This window comes from Mustelus asterias, chromosome 21, assembly GCF_964213995.1.
Source record: "Mustelus asterias chromosome 21, sMusAst1.hap1.1, whole genome shotgun sequence".
Lineage (NCBI taxonomy): Eukaryota > Metazoa > Chordata > Chondrichthyes > Carcharhiniformes > Triakidae > Mustelus > Mustelus asterias.
In genome coordinates, this window is record NC_135821.1 from 15,584,253 (window position 1) to 15,609,499 (window position 25,247).

The 25,247-nt window shown below is 46.1% G+C and overlaps 1 protein-coding gene across 3 annotated transcripts in view; it reads right to left on the reverse strand.

The window, feature by feature from the left end:
• sun2 (Sad1 and UNC84 domain containing 2) overlaps positions 1-19,404 on the reverse strand; it is an 82,280-nt gene extending 62,876 nt beyond the window's left edge. For 2 of the 3 annotated variants that reach the window (XM_078237542.1, XM_078237541.1), the window contains exons 1-3: positions 12,896-12,985; positions 10,504-10,597; positions 3,885-4,051 (exon numbers count right to left, since the gene is read on the reverse strand). In XM_078237542.1, coding sequence (XP_078093668.1) covers positions 3,885-4,006 — 122 coding nt within the window. In that variant the 5' untranslated portion in view covers positions 4,007-4,051; positions 10,504-10,597; positions 12,896-12,985. Of the gene's footprint in view, positions 1-3,884; positions 4,052-10,503; positions 10,598-12,895; positions 13,026-19,270 lie in introns of those variants that run through there. The other variant, XM_078237540.1, reaches the window with a different exon arrangement.
• Between the last annotated feature and the right edge of the window lie 5,843 nt (positions 19,405-25,247).

Below are 25,247 nucleotides of genomic sequence, written 5' to 3' on the forward strand. Positions count from 1 at the left end.
AGAATTGGGACAGGTGTGCCAGTAAAATTCCGGCCATAGAGTCAGAATCAGAGAGCACAGAAAAGGCCCTTCAGCCCATCATAGATTCCCTACAGTGCAGAAGGAGGTCATTCGGCTCATCGAGCCTGCACCAACGACAATCCCACCAAGGGCTTATCCTCATTAACCCCACCTATTTACCCCCTGACTAAGGTGTAATTTACCATGGCCAATCCACTTAACCTGCACACCTTTGGAGTGTGGAAGGAAACTGGAGCATCTGGAAGAAACCCACCAGACACTGGATCTTTGGTGCTGTGAGGCAGCAGTGTTAACCATTGTGCCACCATGCTGCGCAGTATGATCAAAACAGAGAACTCATTCTGTCATGGGACACTCTTGTGTTGTCTGTGGCTGTGTGTGTGTGTGTGTGGGGTGGGGGGGGGGTGGGGAAACGCAAGAGATCAGTTGAATTCGGGAGGTCCACACAAGTTTTAATAAAAACAGCAGGCAGGCGTATGTTCCATCTGCACTGTACAGGCTTCACTCCCCAACTGCTGGCAGGCTGTGGAGGTCCTGATGACATTACGGGGTGATCACGTGACCATCCTCTTAAAGGGGCCATGCCACACAACAGAAACTTTGCCCCACCGTATTGGGGCAGTACTCCATCATACGATGGAGGATGGTTCAGAAAAACCCACTGGTTTTGTATCATGTACGCTAAAAACAGCTGAAAAAGGATATTCGCAGTTAGGCAAGGGAGAGTCTAGCTGTCTCTTTGTTGTGAAATGGTTTGGGCAGTACCTTTACGGTTATTCAGTATAATTACTGACCATAAGCCACTGATGAGTCTTTTCAGTGAATCCAAGTGCATTTCTCCTTTGGCCTCAGCGAGAATACAACACTGGGCTCTCATTGTCAGCCTACCGGTACAATATCGTGTACAAGGCAGGGAAGGACAATGCAAATACAGACGCATTGAGTCATTTTCCTTTACCAGACATGCCCACCAAGATATTACTTCCTCCAGAGATAATTTTCCTGCTCGAGAGACTCTCACATTGTCTAGTGAATGCTAAACAGATTAAGCAGTGGGCAGACAGGGATCCTGTCCTGTCTCAGGCCAAGAGATCCTTACGCAGAGTTGGCCTACCGCTATAGGTGATGATGAATTGAGACCATATGCAAAGCGGAAAGACAAGTTTTCTTTATTTATTAGTGTCCCAAGTAGGCTTACATTAACACTGCAATGAAGTTACTGTGAAAATCCCCAGGTCGCCACACTCCGGCGCCTGTTCGGGTACACTGAGGGAGAATTTAGCATGACCAATGCACCCTAACCAGCACATCTTTCAGACTGTGGGAGGAAACCGGAGTACCCGGAGGAAACCCACGCACGGGGTGAACATGCAGACTCCGCACAGACAGTGACCGAAGCCAAGAACTGAACCCGGGTCCCTGGCGCTGTGAGGTAGCAGTGCCAACCACTGTGCCACCCCTAAAGCTAAGTGTGCAAGATGGTTGCATTCCTTGGGTGTCCAAAGTGGTTGTCCCACACCCCCCTGGTCAGTCACAAGTCTTGGATAAAGCTCATGAGGCTCACCCAGGTGCCTCATGAATGAAAGGTTTAGCCGGGTCGTATGTTTGATGGCCTAATATGGATCAGGACTTGGAAAACAAGGTGAAATCCTGTTCTGCATATCAAATCAACCAAAAGGTGGCACCACCAACACCACTATATCCATTGGAGTGCCCTGATCGTCCATGGTCTAGGCTTCATGTGGACTTTGCAGGGCCTTTTATGGGTCATATGTTTCTAGTCATTGTGGATGTGCATTCTAAGTGGTTAGAAATACGATCATGAGCCACATTAGAGTTTTCATTATGATAGAGAAGTTACATCAAGGCTTTGCATCTCATGGTTTATTGGAGTTTAGAAGAATGAGAGGAAATCTAATTGAGGTATACAAGATGCTTAAGGGGATTGACAGGGTGGACATAATCCCGTATTTCCCCACGACCCCCCCACCTTCTTGGTGCATTTGGCCATCTTCCCGGATGGAGCAGAGAGCATGGGAAATCTTTTTAGGTGGCAGAGGCAAAAACCCTAACCACATTTAAAAAGTTCTTGGATGTCTACTTGAAGAGCCAATGGACCTAGTGCAGGAAGGTGGGATTAGGCTGGTTAGCTGTGCAATCAGCAGGCACACGATAGGCCAATAGTCTTGTTCTGTGGCGTAAATTATCTATGATTCTAAGCTCAAGAGCAGTAATGTCACAAACATGGCCATTCCCATTCTGATCTGGAAAAATATCAACATTCCTTCGTTGTTGCTAGGCCTGAATCCTGGAACTGCTGCCTTGAAAGCATTTTGGAAGCACAGATTGCAACAGGTCAAAGAGAAGGCACAACACCAAGGCAACTAAAGCTAGGCAACAAATTAGGCCAAATCCTGAAGAAACAAAGACAACAAACTTGAAGCTCAACACCACCCATCCAATTTGATGGGGCTTTCTCATTCCAATTTGTCACTCTGTCACTGACATGAGGCCTTTTCTGTTTCATAATTTTATTCAACATCTTGCACTGTGCAGCCACATCATTTTCATGGTCAAAGACCTACCAATTCAGTGGCCCTGATTTTACCGCACGCCCACCCCTCGCAGAACGGCATTCTCCGTTGGCCTCAGGAGCAATTTTATGAGCCTTGGGCGGGCGTGCTGGTAAAATTCCGGCCAGTGTGTCTACAGCACTTACGGTGTGTAGTTCACAGTGAGAAGGGAAGGTCACTGTAGTGCCCCATCTGTGAGTTCTGGAATCAGAACTGCCCCTACCTCCTTATCAAGCTGCATATCACTTCTGCCCACAATAACAGCTGTCATACATATTACCCATGATGTGGAGATGCCAGCGTTGGACTGGGGTAAACACAGTAAGAAGTCTAACAACACCAGGTTAAAGTCCAACAACACCAGGTTAAAGTCCAACAGGTTTATTTGGTAGCAAAAGCCACTAGCTTTTGGAGCACTGCTCCTTCGTCAGGTGGGTGGGAGTTCTGATCATTGGGGAAACCATGCAGATGCTACAACAACGGATGAATGAACATCACTCGACAATCACCAGGCAAGACTGTTCTCTTCCTGTGGGGGAGCACTTCAGCGGTCACGGGCATTCGGTCTCTGATCTTCAGGTAAGCGTTCTCCAAGGCGACCTTCACGACACACGACAGCGCAGAGTCGCTGAGCAGAGACTGATAGCCAGGTTCCGCACACCTGAGGACGGCCTCAACTGGGATCTTGGGTTCATGTCACACTATCTGTAACCCCCACAACCTGCCTGGATGTGCAAAATCTCACTAACTGTCCTGTCTGGAGACAATACACATCTCTTTAACCTGTGCTTAATGCTCCCTCCACTCACATTGTCTGTACCTTTAAGACTTGATTAGCTGTAAAGACTCACATTCCAACCATTATTCATGTAAATTGAGTTTGTGTCTTTGTGCTTTGTTTGTGATCAGAACTCCCACCCACCTGACGAAGGGACAGCCTGTTCCGAAAGCTAGTGGCTTTTGCTACCAAATAAACCTGTTGGACTTTAACCTGGTGTTGTTAGACTTCTTACTATACATATTACCCCCCAGGGCTGAGTAATCTCAGCTACTGTACCTCTCACTGATGAGTATGGGATTCATTAGTTTATTACTAAATCTCTTCAGTACAACGTGATCTTAAAGCAGCGATCAAGGATTGCAAGATGGCAGATTGTTGAAATTTGCATTCTAGTTTCGCTCTGCTTTAACAGAGTTGGGCAAGAATGATTCGGCAATTGACACTGGAAACACCTGTTTCCTGTCAAATTTCGAATAGAGTGCGCAGTTTTGAGAGCTAATGGGACCCACCTGACAGGACTCTCCTTGTAGGACACAACACTCCCGGTAACAGATCCGCCACTGCTGCTCGAAGCATCATCATCATCTTGATAATAACCACTTGTTGCAAGACGTGAGCTACGCCGTGACATCCTCAATGGGGTCTGATAATCTCACACCGAGGGACGGCACTCAAACTAAACTCAAAAGAGAAACAAAATCCATTAACGCCAGCTAGAGACAATACACACGGAACTTAAAGGGATTGTTTAACAGGCCACGTATAGGTCTATCACTGTAAAACAAAACTAGCTACACTACTGATGGGGACGTGTCTGTCACTGTATGATACTAGGATACAATACTGCTGGGGATGGGTCTCTCACTGTATAACACTGGGGTACAGTACTGATGGGGACGGATCTGTCACTGTATGATATTGGGGTACAGTACTGCTGAGGATGAGTCTGTCACTATAACACTGGGGTACAGTACTGGTGGGGAGAGGTCTGTCACTATAACACTGGGGTACAGTACTGGTGGGGACGGATCTGTCACTGTATGATATTGGGGTACAGTACTGCTGAGGATGAGTCTGCCACAGTATAACACTGGGGTACAGTACTGGTGGGGACAGGTCTGTCACTGTATAACACTGGGGTACAGTACTGGAGGGGACAGGTCTGTCACTGTATAACACTCGGATACAGTACTGCTGAGGACGAGTCTGTCATTGTATAACACTGGGGTACAGTACTGGTGGGAACAGGTCCGGCACTGTACAACACTGGGGTACAGTACTGGTGGGGACGTGTCTGTCACTGTGTAACACTGGGGTACAGTACTGGTGAGGACAGGTCCATCACTGTATAACACTGGGGTACAGTACTGGTGGGAACAGGTCTGGCACTGTATAACACTGGGGGATGGTATTGGTGGGGACGTGTCTGTCACTGTGTAACACTGGGGTACAGTACTGGTGGGGAAGTGTCCGTCACTGTAACACTGGGGTACAGTACTGGTGGGGACGGGTCTGTCACTGTATAACACTGGGGTACAGTACTGGTGGGGAAGTGTCCGTCACTGTAACACTGGGGTACAGTACTGGTGGGGACGGGTCTGTCACTGTATAACACTGGGGTACAGTACTGGTGGGGACGGGTCTGTCACCGTATAACACTGGGGTACGGTATTGGTTGGGGACGTGTCTGTCACTGTATAACACTGGGGTACAGTACTGGTGGGGATGGGTCTGTCACTGTATAACACTGGGGTACAGTGCTGGTGGGGATGGGGCTGTCACTGTATAACACTGGGGTATGGTATTGGTGGGGACATGTCTGTCACTGTATAACACTGGGGTACAGTACTGGTAGGGAAGGGTCCGTCACTGTGTAACACTGGGGTACAGTACTGGTGGGGACGGGTCTGTCACTGTATAACACTGGGGTACAGTACTGGTGGGGACGGGTCTGTCACCGTATAACACTGGGGTATGGTATTGGTGGGGACATGTCTGTCACTGTATAACACTGGGGTACAGTACTGGTGGGGAAGGGTCCGTCACTGTGTAACACTGGGGTACAGTGCTGGTGGGGACGGGTCTGTCACTGTATAACACTGGGGTACAGTACTGGTGGGGATGCGTCTGTCACTGTATAACACTGGGGTACAGTACTGGTGGGGATGCGTCTGTCACTGTGTAACACTGGGGTACAGTACTGGTGGGGACGGGTCTGTCACTGTATAACACTGGGGTACAGTACTGGTGGGGACGGATCTGTCACTGTATAACACTGGGGTACAGTACTGGTGGGGATGCGTCTGTCACTGTGTAACACTGGGGTACAGTACTGGTGGGGACGGGTCTGTCACTGTATAACACTGGGGTACAATACTGGTGGGGACGGATCTGTCACTGTATAACACTGGGGTACAGTACTGGTGGGGATGCGTCTGTCACTGTGTAACACTGGGGTACAGTACTGGTGGGGACGGGTCTGTCACTGTATAACACTGGGGTACAGTACTGGTGGGGATGCGGCTGTCACTGTGTAACATTGGGGTGTGGTGCACTACATGTATCTGGAAGTTGTATGTAATACTTGCTTCTACTGCAATACTGCACACGGTGCATTCATTTACAGCCATATTTCAACATCATGTTGACAAACACAGCAGCAGTGTTGAGCAATTCAACAATTCACATTAAATAATCCCAATTACAGACCGGCTCATCATTCTGCATTTTATTCTCCCAGCTTTGGACTGAGAGTCACCAGCGTTTCCGTCTACTCCTCCAACCACACGTACGGTTGAGCAATACAGTGCAGAAGAAAATGAGAAACAAGAATGTCAGAGCTAATGGAATTGACATTGCATCATGTAAGTACTGACCACACCACTGGCAGCTGCTGGAGGCATCTCCATCACCTTCAGAAGCAGGCTGACCACATCAGCAGGCGCTAGTCACTCCCTCAGGTCAGAGCATTCACATCAGCAGCTGCTGCTGGGGTTACCCCAATACCATATGTTGAGAACAGGCTGAAATCAGTGGTACACACTGGGTGTGAGGGAGGTGAACAGAGATCGGTGGTACACACTGGGTTAGGGAAATGGAACAGATCAGCAGTACACGCTGAGTGTGAGGGAAGTGAACAGAGATCAGCGGTACACAGGGTAAAGAACACGATGCATGGAATGGGTTGAAAAGCTGTCTCTTTCAGGCACTTTAACAAACGATGGTTAGAGAGACTTGGGCGTACTTGTACAGCAAGCACCTTGGAAGACATTGATACATTCTGCCTTTATTGCAAGGGGATTGGAGAACTGGAATAAGGAAGTCTTGCTACCATTGTACAGGACTTCAGTGAAGGACTTCACAGAGAGCACAGCTTTGGTCTCCATGTCCAAGGAAGAATATGCTTTCATTGTCTTGGAGATGGTACCGTGAAGGTTTTATTTGTTCTTTTCATGGGACGTGGGACTGGCTTGGCAAGCATTTGTTGCCTGTCTCTAATTGCCCTTGAGAAGGTTCACTTAGATTGGTTCCTGGGATGGGAGGGTTGTCCTGTGACAAGAGGGTCTACATTCTCTGGAGTTAGGAAGAATGAGAGGTGATCTCATCGAAACTTACAAGATTCTGAAGAGGCTTGACAGGGTAGTCACTGAGAGGTTGATTTCCACCACCACCCCCCCACCTTTCCGACTGGAAAATTTTGAACACAGGTACAGTGGTGACGCAGTGGTTAGCACTGCTGCCTCACAGCACCAGGTTCAATTCCTGGCTTGGGTCACTGTCTGTGCGGAGTCTGCACGTTCTCCCTGTGTCTGCGCCGTTTTCCTCCGGGTGCTGGTTAGGTGCATTGGCCGTGCTAAATTCTCTTTCTGTGTACCCGAGCAAATGCCGGAGTGTGGCACCAAGGGGATTTTCACAGTAACTTCATTGCAATGTTAATGCAAGCCTACTTGTGACATGAATAAACTTTAAACTTCTTAAGATAAGGGTCCATTACTTAGGACTGAGGTGAATTTCTTCACTCAGGGGGCGGTGAATCTTTGGAATCTTCTACCTGAGGTTCATGAATAATCTATTTTTTACAAGTTTATTTTATTATTGTCACAAGTAGGTTTACATTAAGGCTGCAACAAAGTTACTGTGAAAATCCCCTATTGATAACTATATTGAAGGCAGATTTTTGGCTTTCTCAAGGAATCAAGGGATACGGGAAGAGGGTAGGAAAGTCAAGGCAGAAGATCCGCAATAATCGTACTGAATGGCAGTGCAGGCTCTACAGGCCGTATGGTCTACTCCTGCTCCTATGCCTTGTGTTCTTAGTAATTCCAAAATATATTCTTGTTACTCTTCTCCAAACTCCCTACAATGTGCAAATCTGTTGGTGTAGGATTCCTGAAACTTCATGCATGCTGAAAAATGTAATACTGGCCAGTATTACATCACCAAATTCCAGCTCAGTGGGATCAAAGGATTCTCCCAATGATCAACTTCTTTCCTCAAATGTTGTTGTTTGGGTCCCTGCCTCCCCCACTCTCTCTCTCTCCCTTTCCTCCTTCCCTTGGTACCGACCCAAACCCTCAGACCTGGGGCGATATTTTATAGCCTCGCTCATCCCGGAACCATAAAATTCTGCCCAAGGTCAACGGACCTTTCCATGGTCCACCCCTTGCCTGCGCCAATTCCCATGGTGGGCGGGACAGCCCTGGTCTCTCTCTTTCGCAACACAGGCCCTATCAGCGGCACAGTGGCTAGCACTGCTGCCTCACAGCGCCAGGGACCCGGGTTCGATTCCCAGCTCAGGTCACTGTCTGTGCGGAGTCAGCACGTTCTCCCCGTGTCTGCATGGGTTTCCTCCGGGAGCTCCGGTTTCCTCCCACAGTCCAAAAGACGTGCTGGTTAGGTGCATTGGCCGTGCTAAATTCTCCCTCAGTGTTACCCGAACAAGCGCTGGAGTGTGGCGACTGGGGGATTTTCACAGTAAATTCATTGCAGTGTTAATGTAAGCCTACTTGTGACACTAATAAATAAACTTTAACCTTAAAAATTTTATCAGTCCCTGTCCCTCACTCGTTACTAATCCTAATTCTCAGTCCCTGTCCTTCTCTTTTTTATACTAACTAGGAATTAATTCAGATTTTTTATAATCCTGTTTAATTGATCTAAGATGAACAGTTTGATCTGGGAATAAATTCCTTTAACTTTATAATTCCGTTCTCTGTTTCTTTGCTTGAATCCACACTGTCCATTCCTCTTAATATTTTAAGAGTCTAAATCACAATCTCCTCAATCTGTTTTCTCAAATGGAAATAAGTACATTGTATAATTTAAAGCTCTAAATTCCATTTGTTTCCAAGATCTCTGGAAGATGTCGATATTCTTTTTGATGGCAGGGTTTTGAGAACTACAAACAGCCGGATTTACCATTTTAGTTCTCTTGTCAAAGGCACTTATAGAAAATTCTGCAGCTCCAGAGTTTTGAACCTTTCATTTTAATGAAATAAAAAATCTAATTCTCCAAGTGTGCCTTTCCAAGGATCCCTGTGAAACTATTATAAGCTCTTAAACATTAAACTGAAGCACTACCTCAGACATTCTCTTACAGGGTGTTAGCTTGCATGCCATCACCATTTATACGGAGTCTGAGGTTGTACCAAACGGGCATCAGAGGCAGATAAGATCTCAGACAGCACAGACCACAGGCCATGTGACATCTGCAAACCTACACAAAAGCTTTGCTAATCACACTGAGAATTCACACGCAAGAACTACTGCTCATTTCAGAGAATTCACTACACCATACCTCTTCCCATTGATTGCCACTGCCTCCCGAAATCATTACAGATTACACCATAGAACCATAGAAAATTACAGCTCAGAAACAGGCCTTTTGGCCCTTCTTGTCTGTGCCGAACCATTTTTTGCCTAGTCCCACTGACCTGCACTTGGACCATATCCCTCCACACCCCTCTCATCCATGAACCCGTCCTAGTTTTTCTTAAATGTTAAAAGTGACCCAGCATTTACCACTTTATCCGGCAGCTCATTCCACACTCCCACCACTCTCTGCGTGTAGAAGCCTCCCCTAATATTCCCTTTAAACTTTTCTCCTTTCACCCTTAACCCATGCCCTCTGGTTTTTTTCTCCCCTAGCCTTAGCGGAAAAAGCCTGCTTGCATTCACTCTATCTATACCCATCACTCTATCTATACCCCTCACTCTATCTATACCACTCCTCAAGAAAAGAGGGAAGAGAGAAAATAGTGAACTACTGGGCAGTTAACATCAATTATTGGGAAAATGCTGGAATTTATTATTAGGGAAATCCTAACAATGCACTTAGCAAAGCGTAGTATGATTAGAATAAATCAATATGGTTTTACAAAGATGAAATCCTGTTTGACAAATGTATTTGTTTTCTGAGAGTGGAACTAGTAGAGTAGATAAAAGGGAACCCATAGATGTAGTATATCTGGATTTCCAAAACGCATTCAATAAGGTGCACACGTAATAGACAAGATAAGAGCTCATGGATTTGGGGGTAATATATCAGCGTGGATAAAGGATTGGTTAATAGATGGAAAGCAGACAGTGGGCATAAACAGGCCTTTTTCTAGTTGACAGGCAGTGAATAGTGGAATGCTGCAAGGATCAGGGCTGGGGCCTCAGCTATTTGCAATCTATATTAATGATGAAGTAACAGCGAGTATGAAAGTTGAATCAAATGTTATCAAGGTTTGCCGATGATACCAAGCTTGGTGGGAAGGTCGAGGTGGGAAGGTAAGCTGTGGGGAGGACACACAAGGCTGCAAAGAGATACAGACAAGTTAAGTGGTCGGGCAACAAGATAGCAGGTGGAGTCGAATGTAAGTTATTCACTTTGGCCCCAAGTATAGAAAAGCAGAATATTTTTAGAAGCTGTCAAACTTGTAAGTATTGATGTTCAAAGAGACTTGAGTGTGTTTGTATAGGAACACAGTTAGCATACAGGTGCAGCAACCACCGGGAAGGCAAGTGGCATGTTGGCCTTTATTGCAAGTGGATTGGAGTACAGGAATAAAGAAGTTTTGATGAGACCATATCTGGAATACTGTGTGCAGTTTTGGCTCCACCTTTAAGAAATGATGTACTTACATAGGAGGTGGTACAGTGAATGTTCACTCGATTGGTCCCTGGGATGACGGGGCTGTCCTTTGATGAGAGGCTGAGTAAATTGGGCATTAATTCTCTGGAGATCAGAAGAACAAGAGAGGATCTCACTGTAACCTACAAAATTCTGAGGGGGTTTGATAGAAGGGACACTATCCCTCTGTTTCTGCTGGTTGGGGAGCTAAAACACAGGCAGTCTCAGGGTAAGGAGCCCCTCGTTTAAGAATGAGATAAGGAGAAATTTCTTAACTCAAAGGCTTGTTAATTCCTGGAATTCTCTACCCAAGAGGGTTGCAGACGCTCCATCATTAAACACATTCAAGGCTGGGAAAGACAGATCTTTGGTCTTTCAGGGAATAGAGGGATCTGGGGAGCTGGCAGGAAAACGGAGCTGAAGCCTGAGATCAGCTACGATCATACTGAATGGCAGAGCAGGCTAAACGGGCCATATGGTCTGCTCCTGTTTCTTGTGTTCTTGTATCACAGCTCTGCACAGACTCAAACAGTTTACTCTTGGGCCATTATGAAGAACACACAATCTATAACATGAATGGCAGAACCTGCAAATAAGACGACATGAAACTGAGCCAATTGGAGTATCTGTGTGCCTATGTCATCAGTGAGCCAGTAGGTTCAGTGTGCAATGTCACACAGCCAATGTGCTGTGCCACACAGCCAGTGGGCCAGTGTGCAGTGCCACACAGCCAGTGGGCCAGTGTGCAGTGCCACACAGCCAGTGGGCCAGTGTGCAGTGCCACACAGCCAGTGGGCCAGTGTGCAGTGCCACACAGCCAGTGGGCCAGTGTGCAGTGCCACACAGCCAGTGGGCCAGTGTGCAGTGCCACACAGCCAGTGGGCCAGTGTGCAGTGCCACACAGCCAGTGGGCCAGTGTGCAGTGCCACACAGCCAGTGGGCCAGTGTGCAGTGCCACACAGCCAGTGGGCCAGTGTGCAGTGCCACACAGCCAGTGGGCCAGTAGAGACTAAAAGCAGGAGGAGGCCATTCAGCCCTTCAGAGCCTGCTCTGCCATTCATTGTGATCATGGCTGATCATAAAATCAGTATCCTGATCCTGCCTTCCTCCCATATCCCCTTAGCCCCAGGAGCTATATCTAATTTCATCTTGAAATCACACAACGTTTTGGCCTCAACTACTTTCTGTGGTGGTGAATTCCACACATTCATCACTCGCTGGATGAAGAAATTTCTCCTCACCTCAGTCCTAAAAGGTTTACCCCTTATCCTCAAACTATGACCCCTAGTTCTGGACTCCCCCCACCATCGGGAACATTCTTTCTGAATCTACCCTGTCTAATTCTGTTAGAATTTTATGTTTCTATGAGATCCCCTCTCACTCTTCTAAACTCCAATAAATATAATCCTAACCTACATAGTCTCTCCTCATATGACAGACAGTAGGTTTGATGTGCAGTGCCACACAGCCAGTGGGCCAGTGTGCAGTGTCACACAGCCAGTGGGCCAGTAGATCAATGTGCTGTGCCACACAGCCAGTGGGCCAGTGTGCAGTGTCACACAGCCAGTGGGCCAGCAGATTCAATGTACAGAGTTACACATCCGATGAGCCAATAGATTATGTGCAGAATGTCATACAACCATGGCAGAGAACTGTAGATGCAATGTTGCATCAGGGGACTTTGCTCAGGCACTTCCTGGCATCCCCGTTATACACAAATGTGACAGAACCTGTGAGTCACCAATGCGCACATTCAGGGAGCAGCGAATAAAAAAACAAAGAGTAAAGAAATTGAGGCAAAGACCATGCTGAATTACACCTATTTCCCTGAAGTCTTATTATTCTCCTCTTGACAAACTTTGAAATGTTAACCTGCAGTTCCAGGTCATTAATGCACATCAAAGGACCCACTGACACCTGGAGGCTGCCACTGTGTATCTCCCGTTCAATCTGAAAAACAACCTGCGTTAGGCTATTCACTGTTTGTGATAGATCAGAATTCCAAACACACAGAATCATTATCATCCCATCTGGATGGTAGCCCGATAGCAAATCATGACAGAAGGCTATTTGTGTGAGTGTTGACTCAGATACTTGGGCACTGTCTCAATATAAAGGGCCAATCATTTAGGACTGAGACGAGGAGAAATCTCTTCACACAAAGGGTTGTGAATCTTTGGAATTTTCTACCCCAGCGGGTTGTAGATGCTCCATTGTAAAATAGCTAAGGTTGAGATGGAAACTTTTTGGTCCCTCTGAATCAAGGGTTATATGGAGGAGTGGGTGGAAAAGTTGAGTTGAAGCCCAAGGGTTAGCCATGATCACATTGATTGGCAGAGCAGGTTTGATGGGCCATATGGTCTACTCCGGCTTCTACTTGTTACGTTCTTAGAAATAAGTTACCTTGTGTGAATTTGATGCATCCAAGGTTACTGAAGGAAATATGGGTGGAAATTCCAGAATCTCTTGCCAGAATTTTTCAATCCTCCTTCGATATGGTGCCAGAAAACTGGAGGATTGCAAATGTCACACCCTGTTTTAAAAAAAGGAGAAAGTTTAAACCTAGTAACTACATCCAGTCAGTGCAACATCGATGGTGGGAAAAGTTTTAAGAGACAATAATGCAGGGCAAAATTAACTGGGAATTTGAGAATTTTGGACGAATGCTTCTAAATTAACAAGTCATTTGTTAAATGCAAATTGTGTTTGATTAGCTTGATTGAGCCATCAGTGGAAGTAACCGAGGACAATGCAGTTTGATGATGATGTTGTGCATATTGATTTTCAAAAAGGCATTTGACACAGTAGATTTGACAGCAAAATTGAAGGCCTGGGTATTAGAGAGACAGAGTGGCAGTATGGACACAATATGGTCGAAAGGACAGAAAGTGAGGAGCAGCAGTGAAAGATTGTTTTTCAAATTGAACAGGAGATACATGGTGGCAGCTCCAGGTGTCAGTGGATCCTTTGATGGGCATTAATGACCTGGAAATGCAGGTTAACATTTCAAAGTTTGTCAAGAGGAGAATAATAAGAGTTCAGGGAAACAGAAAAAGAGGAGGAAGTTATAAACCTGGTAACTAACTGGCAGACACATGGCCAATGAAATTTAATGCAGAAAATTATATAGCGCTTAATTTTGGAAGAAATAATAGGGAGAATGTGAACTGTGTGACACAATTTGAGAAAGAAGTGCACAAACACAAATTTTTAAAAGGTGGCAGGACATATTGAGAAGGCTGCTTAAAAGCAAAACATATGGGGATCCTTGGCTTTATTAGTATGGTAATAGAGTATTAAAGCAAGGAAGTCATGCCAGACCATTCTAAACCACTGGTTAGGCCTCCACTAGAGTATGGTGCCCAACTAGGAAGGACGCCAAGCTCTTTGTGAGGGTGTCAAAGAGATTTACCAGAATGGTACTAGGAATGAGAGAATTAAGGAGAGATCAGAGAAGCCGGAATTGTTCTCCTTCGAGTAAAGAAGTTTGAGGGATGTGTTAGAGGTGTTGAGGGAGTATAATGTTATGAATGATTTTGAGAGACAATAGAAGGGGAAACTGGTTGGTAACCAGAGGACTCAGATTTATGGAGAATAACAAAATGAGCCAGAGACAACACGAGGAAATGGTTTTTGGTGTTTTTATGATCTGGAATGCTCTGCCTGAAAGGATGGTGAAAGCAGATTCAATCGTAGCATTCAACATTCAAGAGGGAATTGTATAAACATGTGACGGGAATTTTAAAAAAGGGTTGTGTGGAACTAATTGGAGAGCTCTGACAAAGCCAGGCTGAATGGCTTTCTTCTGTGCTGTGTGCTTCTAACTACAGCTAGTCAGAGCCAAGACCTTACTGATCACCATGGAATACGCTCAGAGACAGTGCACCTTCAACAGTTTCACATTTCCTAATCTAGATAACTGTGATACAAAAGTACATTCATACATTCCGACCTGCCTCCACTGGTTAATTCGAAGAAGGTCTATGCCTCACTACAGTACTAACCGATTACAACATCGAGGGAACATGATAGAGGCAAGACCAAAGGATCAAACAACACATAGCTAGCCTTTGATACATACATACATAAAAACACAGCCAAACAGGCCACACCGGCTCGGCACATCCCCAGGCTGCCCGCACTGGCACGGCGCGTCCCCAGGCTGCCCGCACCGGCTCGGCGCACCCCCAGGCTGCCCGCACCGGCACGGCGCGTCCCCAGGCTGCCCGCACCGGCACGGCGCGTCCCCAGGCTGTCGTTATAACTTATGTTGTCATCCCGGAATCCATTCTTGTAAATTTCCTCTGCAATCTCTCCAATGCCTTCACATCTTTAGCAGCCTGCCTCACAGCGCCAGGGACCCAGGTTCAATTCCAGCCTCAAGTGACTGTGTGGAGTCTGCACCTTCTCCCCGTGTCTGCGTGGGTTCCCTCCGGGTGCTCCGGTTTCCTCCCACAGTTCAAAGATGTGCAGGTTAGGTGGATTGGCCGTGCTAAATTGCCCCTTAGTGTCAGGGGGATTAGCAGGGTAAACACGGGGTTATGGAGATAGGGCCTGGGTGGGATTGTTGTCGGTGCAGGTTCAATGGGCCGAATGGCCTCCTTCTGCATGGTAGGGATTCTATGATTCTATTCTATGATCCTTCCAGTAGTGTGGCACCCAAAACTGCACAATATTTCAGCCGAGGTCTTGTATAAATTCAGCATAACCTCCTTGGATTTAAGGATGATTGGAAGATTCTGGTCACAAGTGGCAAGGACAAGCTGATAGTCAAAGACTGCTGTTACTTTAGAAAAAATGATAGCAGGATAGAGAGTAGACAGATAGAGAGTAGACAGATAGAGAGTAGACAGATAGAGAGTAGACAGATAGAGAGTAGACAGATAGAGAGTAGACAGATAGAGAGTAGACAGATAGAGAGTAGACAGATAGAGAGTAGACAGTATGGAATTCACTGAGGGGATGAGATATTGGGACCAATTTCACTGGAGCAGAGAAGGTAGTAGCAAGAGAGGGCAGGGCAGAGGGATAGTTTTTGGATTGCTTAGGGTCTGTGGAAGAGTGGACAGGAGATTAGTTTTGGATTGCTTCAGCAAAAATTCAGTCAAACATGATCAGGTGTGATAGGCTAAATGATCGACTTCCAGTGCTGAAAGCTCAATGGGGAATGTTGGAGTCCCCCAGTTATGGAACAGCCAGGCAATTTCTTTCCTCAGACCCACCACTAAACTCATCAATCTTTTCATAGAACATAGAACAGTACAGCACAGAACAGGCCCTTCGGCCCACGATGTTGTGCCGAGCTTTATCTGAAACCAAGATCAAGCTATTCCACTCCCTATCATCCTGGTGTGCTCCATGTGCCTATCCAATAACCGCTTAAATGTTCCTAAAGTGTCTGACTCCACCATCACTGCAGGCAGTCCATTCCACACCCCAACCACACTCTGCATAAAGAACCTACCTCTGATATCCTTCCTATATCTCCCACCACGAACCCTATAGTTATGCCCCCTTGTAATAGCTCCATCCACCCGAGGAAATAGTCTTTGAACGTTCACTCTATCTATCCCCTTCATCATTTTATAAACCTCTATTAAGTCTCCCCTCAGCCTCCTCCGCTCCAGAGAGAACAGCCCTAGCTCCCTCAACCTTTCCTCATAAGACCTACCCTCCAAACCAGGCAGCATCCTGGTAAATCTCCTCTGCACTCTTTCCAGCGCTTCCACATCCTTCTTATAGTGAGGTGACCAGAACTGCACACAATATTCCAAATGTGGTCTCACCAAAGTCCTGTACAGTTGCAGCATAACCCCACGGTTCTTAAACTCCAACCCCCTGTTAATAAAAGCTAACACACTATAGGCCTTCTTCACAGCTCTATCCACTTGAGTGGCAACCTTTAGAGATCTGTGGATATGGACCCCAAGATCTTTCTGTTCCTCCACAGTCTTCAGAACCCTACCTTTGACCCTGTAATCCACATTTAAATTAGTCCTACCAAAATGAATCACCTCACATTTATCAGGGTTAAACTCCATTTGCCATTTTTCAGCCCAGCTTTGCATCCTATCTATGTCTCTTTGCAGCCTACAACAGCCCTCCACCTCATCCACTACTCCACCAATCTTGGTGTCATCAGCAAATTTACTGATCCACCCTTCAGCCCCCTCCTCTAAGTCATTAATAAAAATCACAAAGAGCAGAGGACTAAGCACTGATCCCTGTGGCACTCCACTAGCAACCTGCCTCCAGTCCGAAAATTTTCCATCCACCACCACCCCTCTGTCTTCGATCAGACACAGTAAGAAGTTTAACAACACCAGGTTAAAGTCCAGCAGGTTTATTTGGTAGCAAAAGCCACACAAGCTTTCGGAGCTGCAAGCCCCTTCTTCAGGTGAGAAGAAGGGGCTTGCAGCTCCGAAAGCTTGTGTGGCTTTTGCTACCAAATAAACCTGTTGGACTTTAACCTGGTGTTGTTAAACTTCTTACTTCGATCAGATAGCCAGTTACCTATCCAATCGGCCAACTTTCCCTCTATCCCACACCTCCTCACTTTCATCATAAGCCGACCATGGGGGACCTTATCAAACGCCTTACTAAAATCCATGTATATGACATCAACTGCCCTACCTTCATCAACACACTTAGTTACCTCCTCAAAAAATTCAATCAAATTTCTGAGGCACGACTTGCCCTTCACGAATCCGTGCTGACTATCCCGGATTAATCCGCATCTTTCTAAATGGTCGTAAATCCCATCCCTAAGGACCTTTTCCATCAATTTACCAACCACCAAAGTAAGACTAGCCAGTCTATAATTACCAGGGTCATTTCTATTCCCTTTCTTAAACAGAAGAACAACATTCGCCACTCTCCAGTCCTCTGGCACCATCCCCGTGGACAGTGAGGACCCAAAGATCAAAGCCAAAGGCTCTGCAATCTCATCCCTTGCCTCCCAAAGAATCCTTGGATATATTTCACCAGGCCCAGGGGACTTATCGACCTTCAGTTTATTCAAAACTGCCAGTACATCCTCCCTCCGAACAACTATTTCCTCCAGCCTATTAGCCTGTAACACCTTCTCTTCCTCAAAAACATGGCCCCTCTCCTTGGTGAACACTGAAGAAAAGTATTCATTCATCACCTCGCCTATCTCTACTGACTCCATACACAAGTTCCCACTACTGTCCTTGACCGGCCCTAACCTCACCCTGGTCATTCTTTTATTCCTCACATAAGAGTAAAAAGCCTTGGGGTTTTCCTTGATCCGACCCGCCAAGGACTTCTCATGTAACCTCCTAGCTCTCCTAAGCCCCTTTTTCAGCTCGTTCCTTGCTAACTTGTAACCCTCAATCGAGCCATCTGAACCTTGTTTCTTCATCCCTACATAAGCTTCCCTCTTCCTTTTCACAAGACATTCCACCTCTTTCGTGAACCATGGTTCCCTCACTCGGCCATTTCCTCCCTGCCTGACAGGGACATACCTATCAAGGACACCCAGTATTTGTTCCTTGAAAAAGTTCCACTTTTCATTAGTTCCTTTCCCTGACAGTTTCTGTTCCCAACTTATGCCCCCTAATTCTTGCCTAATCGCATCATAATTACCTCTCCCCCAATTGTAAACCTTGCCCTGCCATACGGCCCTATCCCTCTCCATTGCAATAACAAAAGACACCGAATTGTGGTCACTATCTCCAAAGTGCTCTCCCACAACCAAATCTAACACTAATCACTACAGCTTTCCTTTTCAGACTTCTAGACTTATAATGGTTTCTGCAATCCTTCTTTTTTTCAGTAAATAGTGAGGCAAATTGTTTTTTTAGCATGTAAAAGCCAGGCCATAGCTTCTGCAGTGACTATATTGGAGCTCCGAGTCCGCCAGGGGCAAGTGTCCAGCAAGCACGTGTCCCATTGCTTCCATCTGAACCACAAGAGCTAATGGGATTCTTGGAATGCTTGCATATTAATGATACATAATATAGTGGCATTTCCAGAGGAGAGGAAGTGACTCTCACACAGTGCCCTTAAAACAAGGGGCTCTCGTTCCCCCCTTTCTGGTTAGCAGCACAATCATAGAAGAAACCCTGCAGTACAGAAAGAGGCCATTCAGCCCATCGAGTCTGCACCGACCACAATCCCACCCAGGGCCTACCCGCACATATTTACCCACTAATCCCTCTAACCTACGCATCTCAGGACACCAAGGGGCAATTTTTAGCATGGCCAATCAACCTAACCCGCACATCTTTGGACTGTGGGAGGAAACCGGAGCACCCGGAGGAAACCCACGCAGACACGAGGAGAATGTGCAAACTCCACAATGACCCAAGCCGGGAATCGAACCCAGGTCCTTGGAGCTGTGAGGCAGCAGTGCTAACCACTGTACCACTGTGCTACCGGTACAATGTCCAGACTTCTCATTACATGGGGACAAGAATGGGGCAGCACAAGGCCCTGGGCTTCAACTGTCAAAAGTATCTCACCTATCCAAGGTCCAGGTGAGTACAGAACAGCCCAAACGAACTCCGGATGCGAGTGCATGTGCAGACAACCATCCCTGTCACATCTATTTTTTCTCTTTCCTGCTTTCAGTGAAGAAAATGAGATGGTGGCTTGGCTCTAAGACTGACTGGGCAGATGACCAGACCGTGGCTGCTTTAATCCACACTGGCATCCCAGGGGTTTAGCAGGTTACAAAGCAGCAAATGGGGGGTGGGGGGAGATGCCCACAACACATTGTTAACAAATAAAGGGTCTGATAAACCCGGCACCCACCTTAAATCCACTTTAAACAAACAAGGCAAAGAGGCGAGGCTGCTCATCCCTCTCTCTGTCTGTGAAATCCTCTCTTGTGAAAGCAACAAAGTGTCTCGGGTGGGAAATCGATGTAGCGGGGGAGGAGATCGCGATCCCCAGACAGCGGAAACTCCGCCTCGTATCGCGAACCTGTCGCCCAGACGGCGGAGACACCCAGACAGACTCCAATCAGGGACCGGAGGCTGTGCCCGCCCACCCCACCTATTGGGCAGCCCAGTATCAATCTGCTGTGTTCAAAAGATTCACTTCCTTGTGTCAGTTACACTGGTTTAAAGGCACAGGCACCCCCAAGCCTTCTCACACTCAGGCATTCTGCTCCTCTCCCCTTTATCACCGCAGATGCTGCCACAACAAAGGGCCGTGGCCACGTTTCGCCTTTGCCATTCTAAGTGTCCAGGTCCAGGCAGTGAGAGTTGACAGGCTATTGAATTGCAGAGGGCATCACAGCCAATCTTCATCTTGCCCTTAACTTGCCACCCACAATGTTGACATTGTAGTATGAGTGGGGGGTTGGGGGGGGGGGGGGGGGAAGTGACTGGATAGTAATGAAGAGTGGAAAATTTGGCTTTTCCTTTGCACCATTTTGCCCCAGCTATGACTGTAACACTACATTCTGCACCCCCCCCCCCTTTCCTTCGCTATGACCTTTGTATGCTTTGTCTGTATAGAGTCTGAGTTTGTCTGCATAGAGTCTGTATAGAGTCTGAGTTTGTCTGTATAGAGTCTGAGTTTGTCTGTATAGAGTCTGTATAGAGTCTGAGTTTGTCTGTATAGAGTCTGTATAGAGTCTGAGTTTGTCTGTATAGAGCGCAAGAAACAATGCTTTTCACCGTATACTAATACATATGACAATAATAAATCAAATCAGATAGGGATTTCTAACAAACAGCACAGGTGAGGTATCAAAACAGAGGGACGTTTTTTTCTTTTATCAGAGGGACGTTTTTTTTACACAGAGGGTGGTGGGGGCCTGGAATGCGTTGCCAAGTAGGGTGGTGGAGGCAGACACGCTGGCATCGTTTAAGACTTACCTGGATAGTCACGTGAACAGTCTGGGAATGGAGGGATACAAACGAATGGTCTAGTTGGACCAATGAGCGGCACAGACTTGGAGGGCTGAAGGGCCTGTTTCCTGTGCTGTACTGTTCTTTGTTCAATAACATTTGTGTGACTCTCGCTAACTGTGGAACCACTAGCTCCCTGCACCATTCAGATCCTGCTATCCTCACAAAGCCACGTGTTAATTCATCCTGCTTCTCTCAGCCTTGGGGGAAAACAATGAAATTGCTTCTCCTTCCATAAAAGGCTTCCATCACTTACCAGTTGTAAAGATGATGATGTACACACAGGCTGTTCCCTCTGTTTCCTTTCCCTGCTGTGATGATACTGTGCTATTTTGATATATTTTATGTTTCTGTAGACTGCTCTAAGAGGTAGTGTTTTGTTACAGGAGTTATCTGGGAAACATGCAGCAGATGCTAGGAATGCAGGATAATAACTGATTTTAGCTCGGGATGTAGAGCTAATGGACATTTTGTTTATTTAGGTTTTCCTGGGATTTTGGACTAGCAATGCAAAGTTATGGAAGGTTTTCATTAGGTTGATTGACAGGGGAAGTCATGTGACTAATGGTAAGAGCTAAGCTTGCAGGAAGGAAGCAGTTTCATTTTCATTTTGAACCAAGAGCAGTTGCTACCTGGGCTGCCAGAAGAAGTCTAACAACACCAGGTTAAAGTCCAACAGGTTTATTTGGTAGCAAACACCACTAGCTTTCGGAGTGCTGCTCCTTCATCAGGTGAGTGGGAGATCTGCTAACAAACAGCAAACAGGGCATATGAAGACACAAACTCAATTTACAGAATAATGAATAATGATTGGAATGCGAGTCTTTACAGCTAATCAAGTCTTAAAGGTACAGACAATGTGAGTGGAGAGAGCATTAAGCAAAGGTTAAAGAGATCTGTATTGTCTCCAGACAGGACAGCCAGTGAGATTTTGCAAGTCCAGGCAAGTTGTGGAGGTTACAGATAGTGTGACATGAACCCAAGATCCCGGTTGAGGCCGTCCTCATGTGTGCGGAACCTGGCTATCAGTCTCTGCTCAGCGACTCTGCGCTGTCGTGTGTCGTGAAGGCCGCCTTGGGGAACGCTTACCCGAATATCAGAGGCCGAATGCCCGTGACCTGTGCTTAATGCTCTCTCCACTCACATTGTCTGTACCTTTAAGACTTGATTAGCTGTAAAGACTCGCATTCCAATCATTATTCATTATTCTATAAATTGAGTTTGTGTCTTTATATGCCCTGTTTGCTGTTTGTTAGCAGATCTCCCACTCACCTGACGAAGGAGCAGCGCTCCGAAAGCTAGTGGCGTTTGCTACCAAATAAACCTGTTGGACTTTAACCTGGTGTTGTTAGACTCCTTACTGTGTTTACCCCAGTCCAATGCCGGCATCTCGACATCATGATGCCGGAAGAAAGCAGTGTCTCTCTGTCTCTCTCTCCAAAGGCTTTCTGAAATCTTGAGCCTGGTAACCTAAGTCAAAGCAAGTATGCCTATGTTTTGCGAACTAATTTTAAAGAGGAGTTTAAGTCTATAAGAGAAATATTGCTTGATTGGAACTCATATTGATAGGTTAGCAGTTAAGTATTGTAACTTGTCATGTTTAATTATTGTTCAATTGTCAAAAGCTAAGCTAATTCATTTGTTATAGTTAAACTGCATTGTTAAATAAAGCTTGTTGTCAGTAGAATCATGCCTGGATTGAAACATCATATCCTCACAAAAATGACAAAATAGATATTTGTTAGGGTTTAATCTGGCTTCATAATATACCTTGGGGTTTCTGATCAGTATCCTAACACTACATGGAAGGATCTGGTTGCATAGAGGTTTAGAGTGATGGTAATCTTGGTGGCCACTGGAGTACCACCTTGTCCCAGTTTGAGGCTGCAGCACTGGTTGGAGAAGGTGACATAGTTCTGTGACCACCTCTCGGTGAACTTAAGTTGCCTCAGGCATTGCGCTTGGCTGAGGTGGAGATAAATGAAGTGCTTGCTTAAAACCTAAGGTGGTTTGGGCCTTCTGTGAGAGCCCTGCTATTCATTTGCTTGTGTGCATAGTTTCCCCTGTCTGTGACCACTATTTGTCTGTCACTTTCCAGACCCAGAGGCCTCTCAACTACACTCCCCATACTTGTTGTAGCTTTTGTGTGGACAGGTCACCAAATCCCCTGCCAACCCTGTGAAGATGCAGCAATACTCCCTGCCAAATCCAGGAACCAACCACAACGCCTCCAAAACCACTCCACAGCGACGTACACGTTTTTATTTTGTAGTGTGTATTTTTTTTAAGTGCGCAATTCCTTTAAGCTCTTTTGCATGGCCATGCACGGTAACTTAAAGAGATCAACTTGTGTGCGGCAACATTGCTCAGTGGTATTTCCACAAAATTTGCATCAACAGAAGTAAGTTAAAAGCACATCCTCTGCAAATTGGATGCCTGGCCCTTGAAATAGTGTGAGTGAGGGCAATATCATGCAGCTCAGTACTGTATGATGGTACAGCTCCCACTTTCCCCAGTACCGGTGCTAGTGTCCAGGAGTCACAGCCATTTTCCCCACACCAATCTTTGAGCCATGCATTCAACTCTCTAATCTTATTTACCCAATGCCAATTTACTCACGACTCAAGTAATAATACAGGGATTATTACCTTTTGGGGTTCTGCTTTTTAATTTAGCCCCCAGCTGCTCATACTCCCTCAGTAGAACCTTTTTCCTATTTCTACTTATGTCATTTGTACCTATGTGGACCAGGACAACTGGGTCCTCCCCCTCCCACTGCAAGTTCCTCTCCAGCCCAGAGCAGATATCTGGCACCGGGCACGCAACGCAGCCTTTGGGACTTGATCTAGGCTGCAAAGAACTGTCTATCCCACTGATTATACTGTCCCACTCTACCATGATATTTGTATTAACTCCCCTTCCCTGAATGGCTTCCTGAACCAGGCTGGCATGGTCAGTTTGACCATCCACCATACAACCTCCGCTTTTGTCCATACAAGCTGCAAGAACCTCAAACCTGTTGGACAATTGCAAAAGATGAGGCTCTTCTATTTCTACCTTCTTCATCCCCTTACCTGCCTCACTCGCAGTCACACGCTCCTGTCTCTGACCATGGGACAAATCAGACAACCCTACCCTAAGGGCTGCCTTCTGGAAAAAGTGTCCGGGTAACATTCCTCCTCACTGATGCATCGCAGTGTCTGTAGCTTGGCCCCCAGCTCATTGATTCTGAGCCAAAGTTCCTCAAGCTGCAGACATGTAAGGCAGACCTGGTTGTCCTGTATCACACCGGAGCCCTGAGCTGCCGCATGCTGTAGTGACGACAACACGCACCACCTTGTGGGCGGCACGGTAGCACAGTGGTTAGCACTGCTGCTTCACAGCTCCAGGGACCCGGGTTCGATTCCCGGCTTGGGTCACTGTCTGTGTGGAGTTTGTACATTCTCCTCGGGTTAGGTTGATTGGCCATGCTAAAATTGCTCCTTAATGTCCTGAGATGCGTAGTTTAGAGGGATTAGCGGGTAAATATGTAGGGATAAGGGAGTAGGGCCTGGGTTGGATTGTGGTCGGTGCAGACTCGATGGGCCAAATGGCCTCTTTCTTCACTGTAGGGTTTCTATGATTCTATGACCTGCACTGCCATCATTGTTTCAAATAATTAATGCCTCTAGTCCTGCCTCTGCTTATAGTCATATTTTAATTAATGCCCTGCTTACCCCCATTGTAAGTCCCTAGTTTAGAAAAGAGAAGAGAGGAAAGACTCACCAGCCAATCACCTCTCTGGGATGTCACAGACGGACTGTCCTTTCAGGAAAATCCCTGAATGAAACTGCGGAAAAGCCAAACTCTCTTCTTTCTGAACTCCCTTCCATTCTCCTTTATGTTAGCCCTCAATCTACTCTCACACTATCCCCTTGCCCCTCTTATTTCCTTTCTCATTTCTCCTTTGTACTTCTGTATATTCAACCTGCTTCTCGCTTCCATTATCAATCACAAAGCCTCTTTTTCTGCTTCATCTCCCTCTCTGACTCCTTCATCATCCGTCTTTAGTGGCTCTCCACTTCCCCTTTGTACCAAGACTGTACCCAAATCATCTCCCCTTTAAAAAATGCCCATGATCCCATTATCATTCTGGCTGGCGGTCTCCATCTTTGACTTACCCAGATCAGATCCTTCTTCAATTCACTGAAATTACCTTACCCCGCACCTCTGCCCCACCGTTAAATATTTTGTTCTACATTATTCTACATTGCTCTTTGTTCTTCTCCATAACTGATCTAAACTTTACAATACCGAGATCACTATTCCCGAGACACTCCCCACTTGTGACACTCCAAACTTTGACTTACTTCATTTTCCTGGACTAATTCCTGCAATGCCTCTTCCTTTGTTGGGCAGGAAATAAAACACATTGATCAAGAAAATTCTCCTGAACACAGTTTAGAAATTCCTCCCCTTCTCTACCCTATTGACTTAAAAAGATTTCTAAACAAGTCAGGAATGTTTACAATTTGAAAATTAATCAGTAAAGATTCATTTCTGGTACCTGTTGCTGTGAGTCCCTCGTTATCCTGTATTTAGCTCATTCCCAGGAATCTATAATTTCATCTGTAATTTAACTAACATATCTGTTCATATTTGTTGCAATACTGGAAATACAAATTGCACAGGCCACAGATGACATCACACTGACAAAATGACAGAACAAAGCAACTCATTCAACTCCTTTGTGCTGCAAAAATACTCATTAAAATAAAAAAATCCACAGGCCATAGGACAAGTGCTGGAGGTAGAATATGCCATTTGTGGAATGGATGTGCCATTTCACCCAAGCTTCAGGGTATAGCCATTATTTATCTTTTAGATTCACG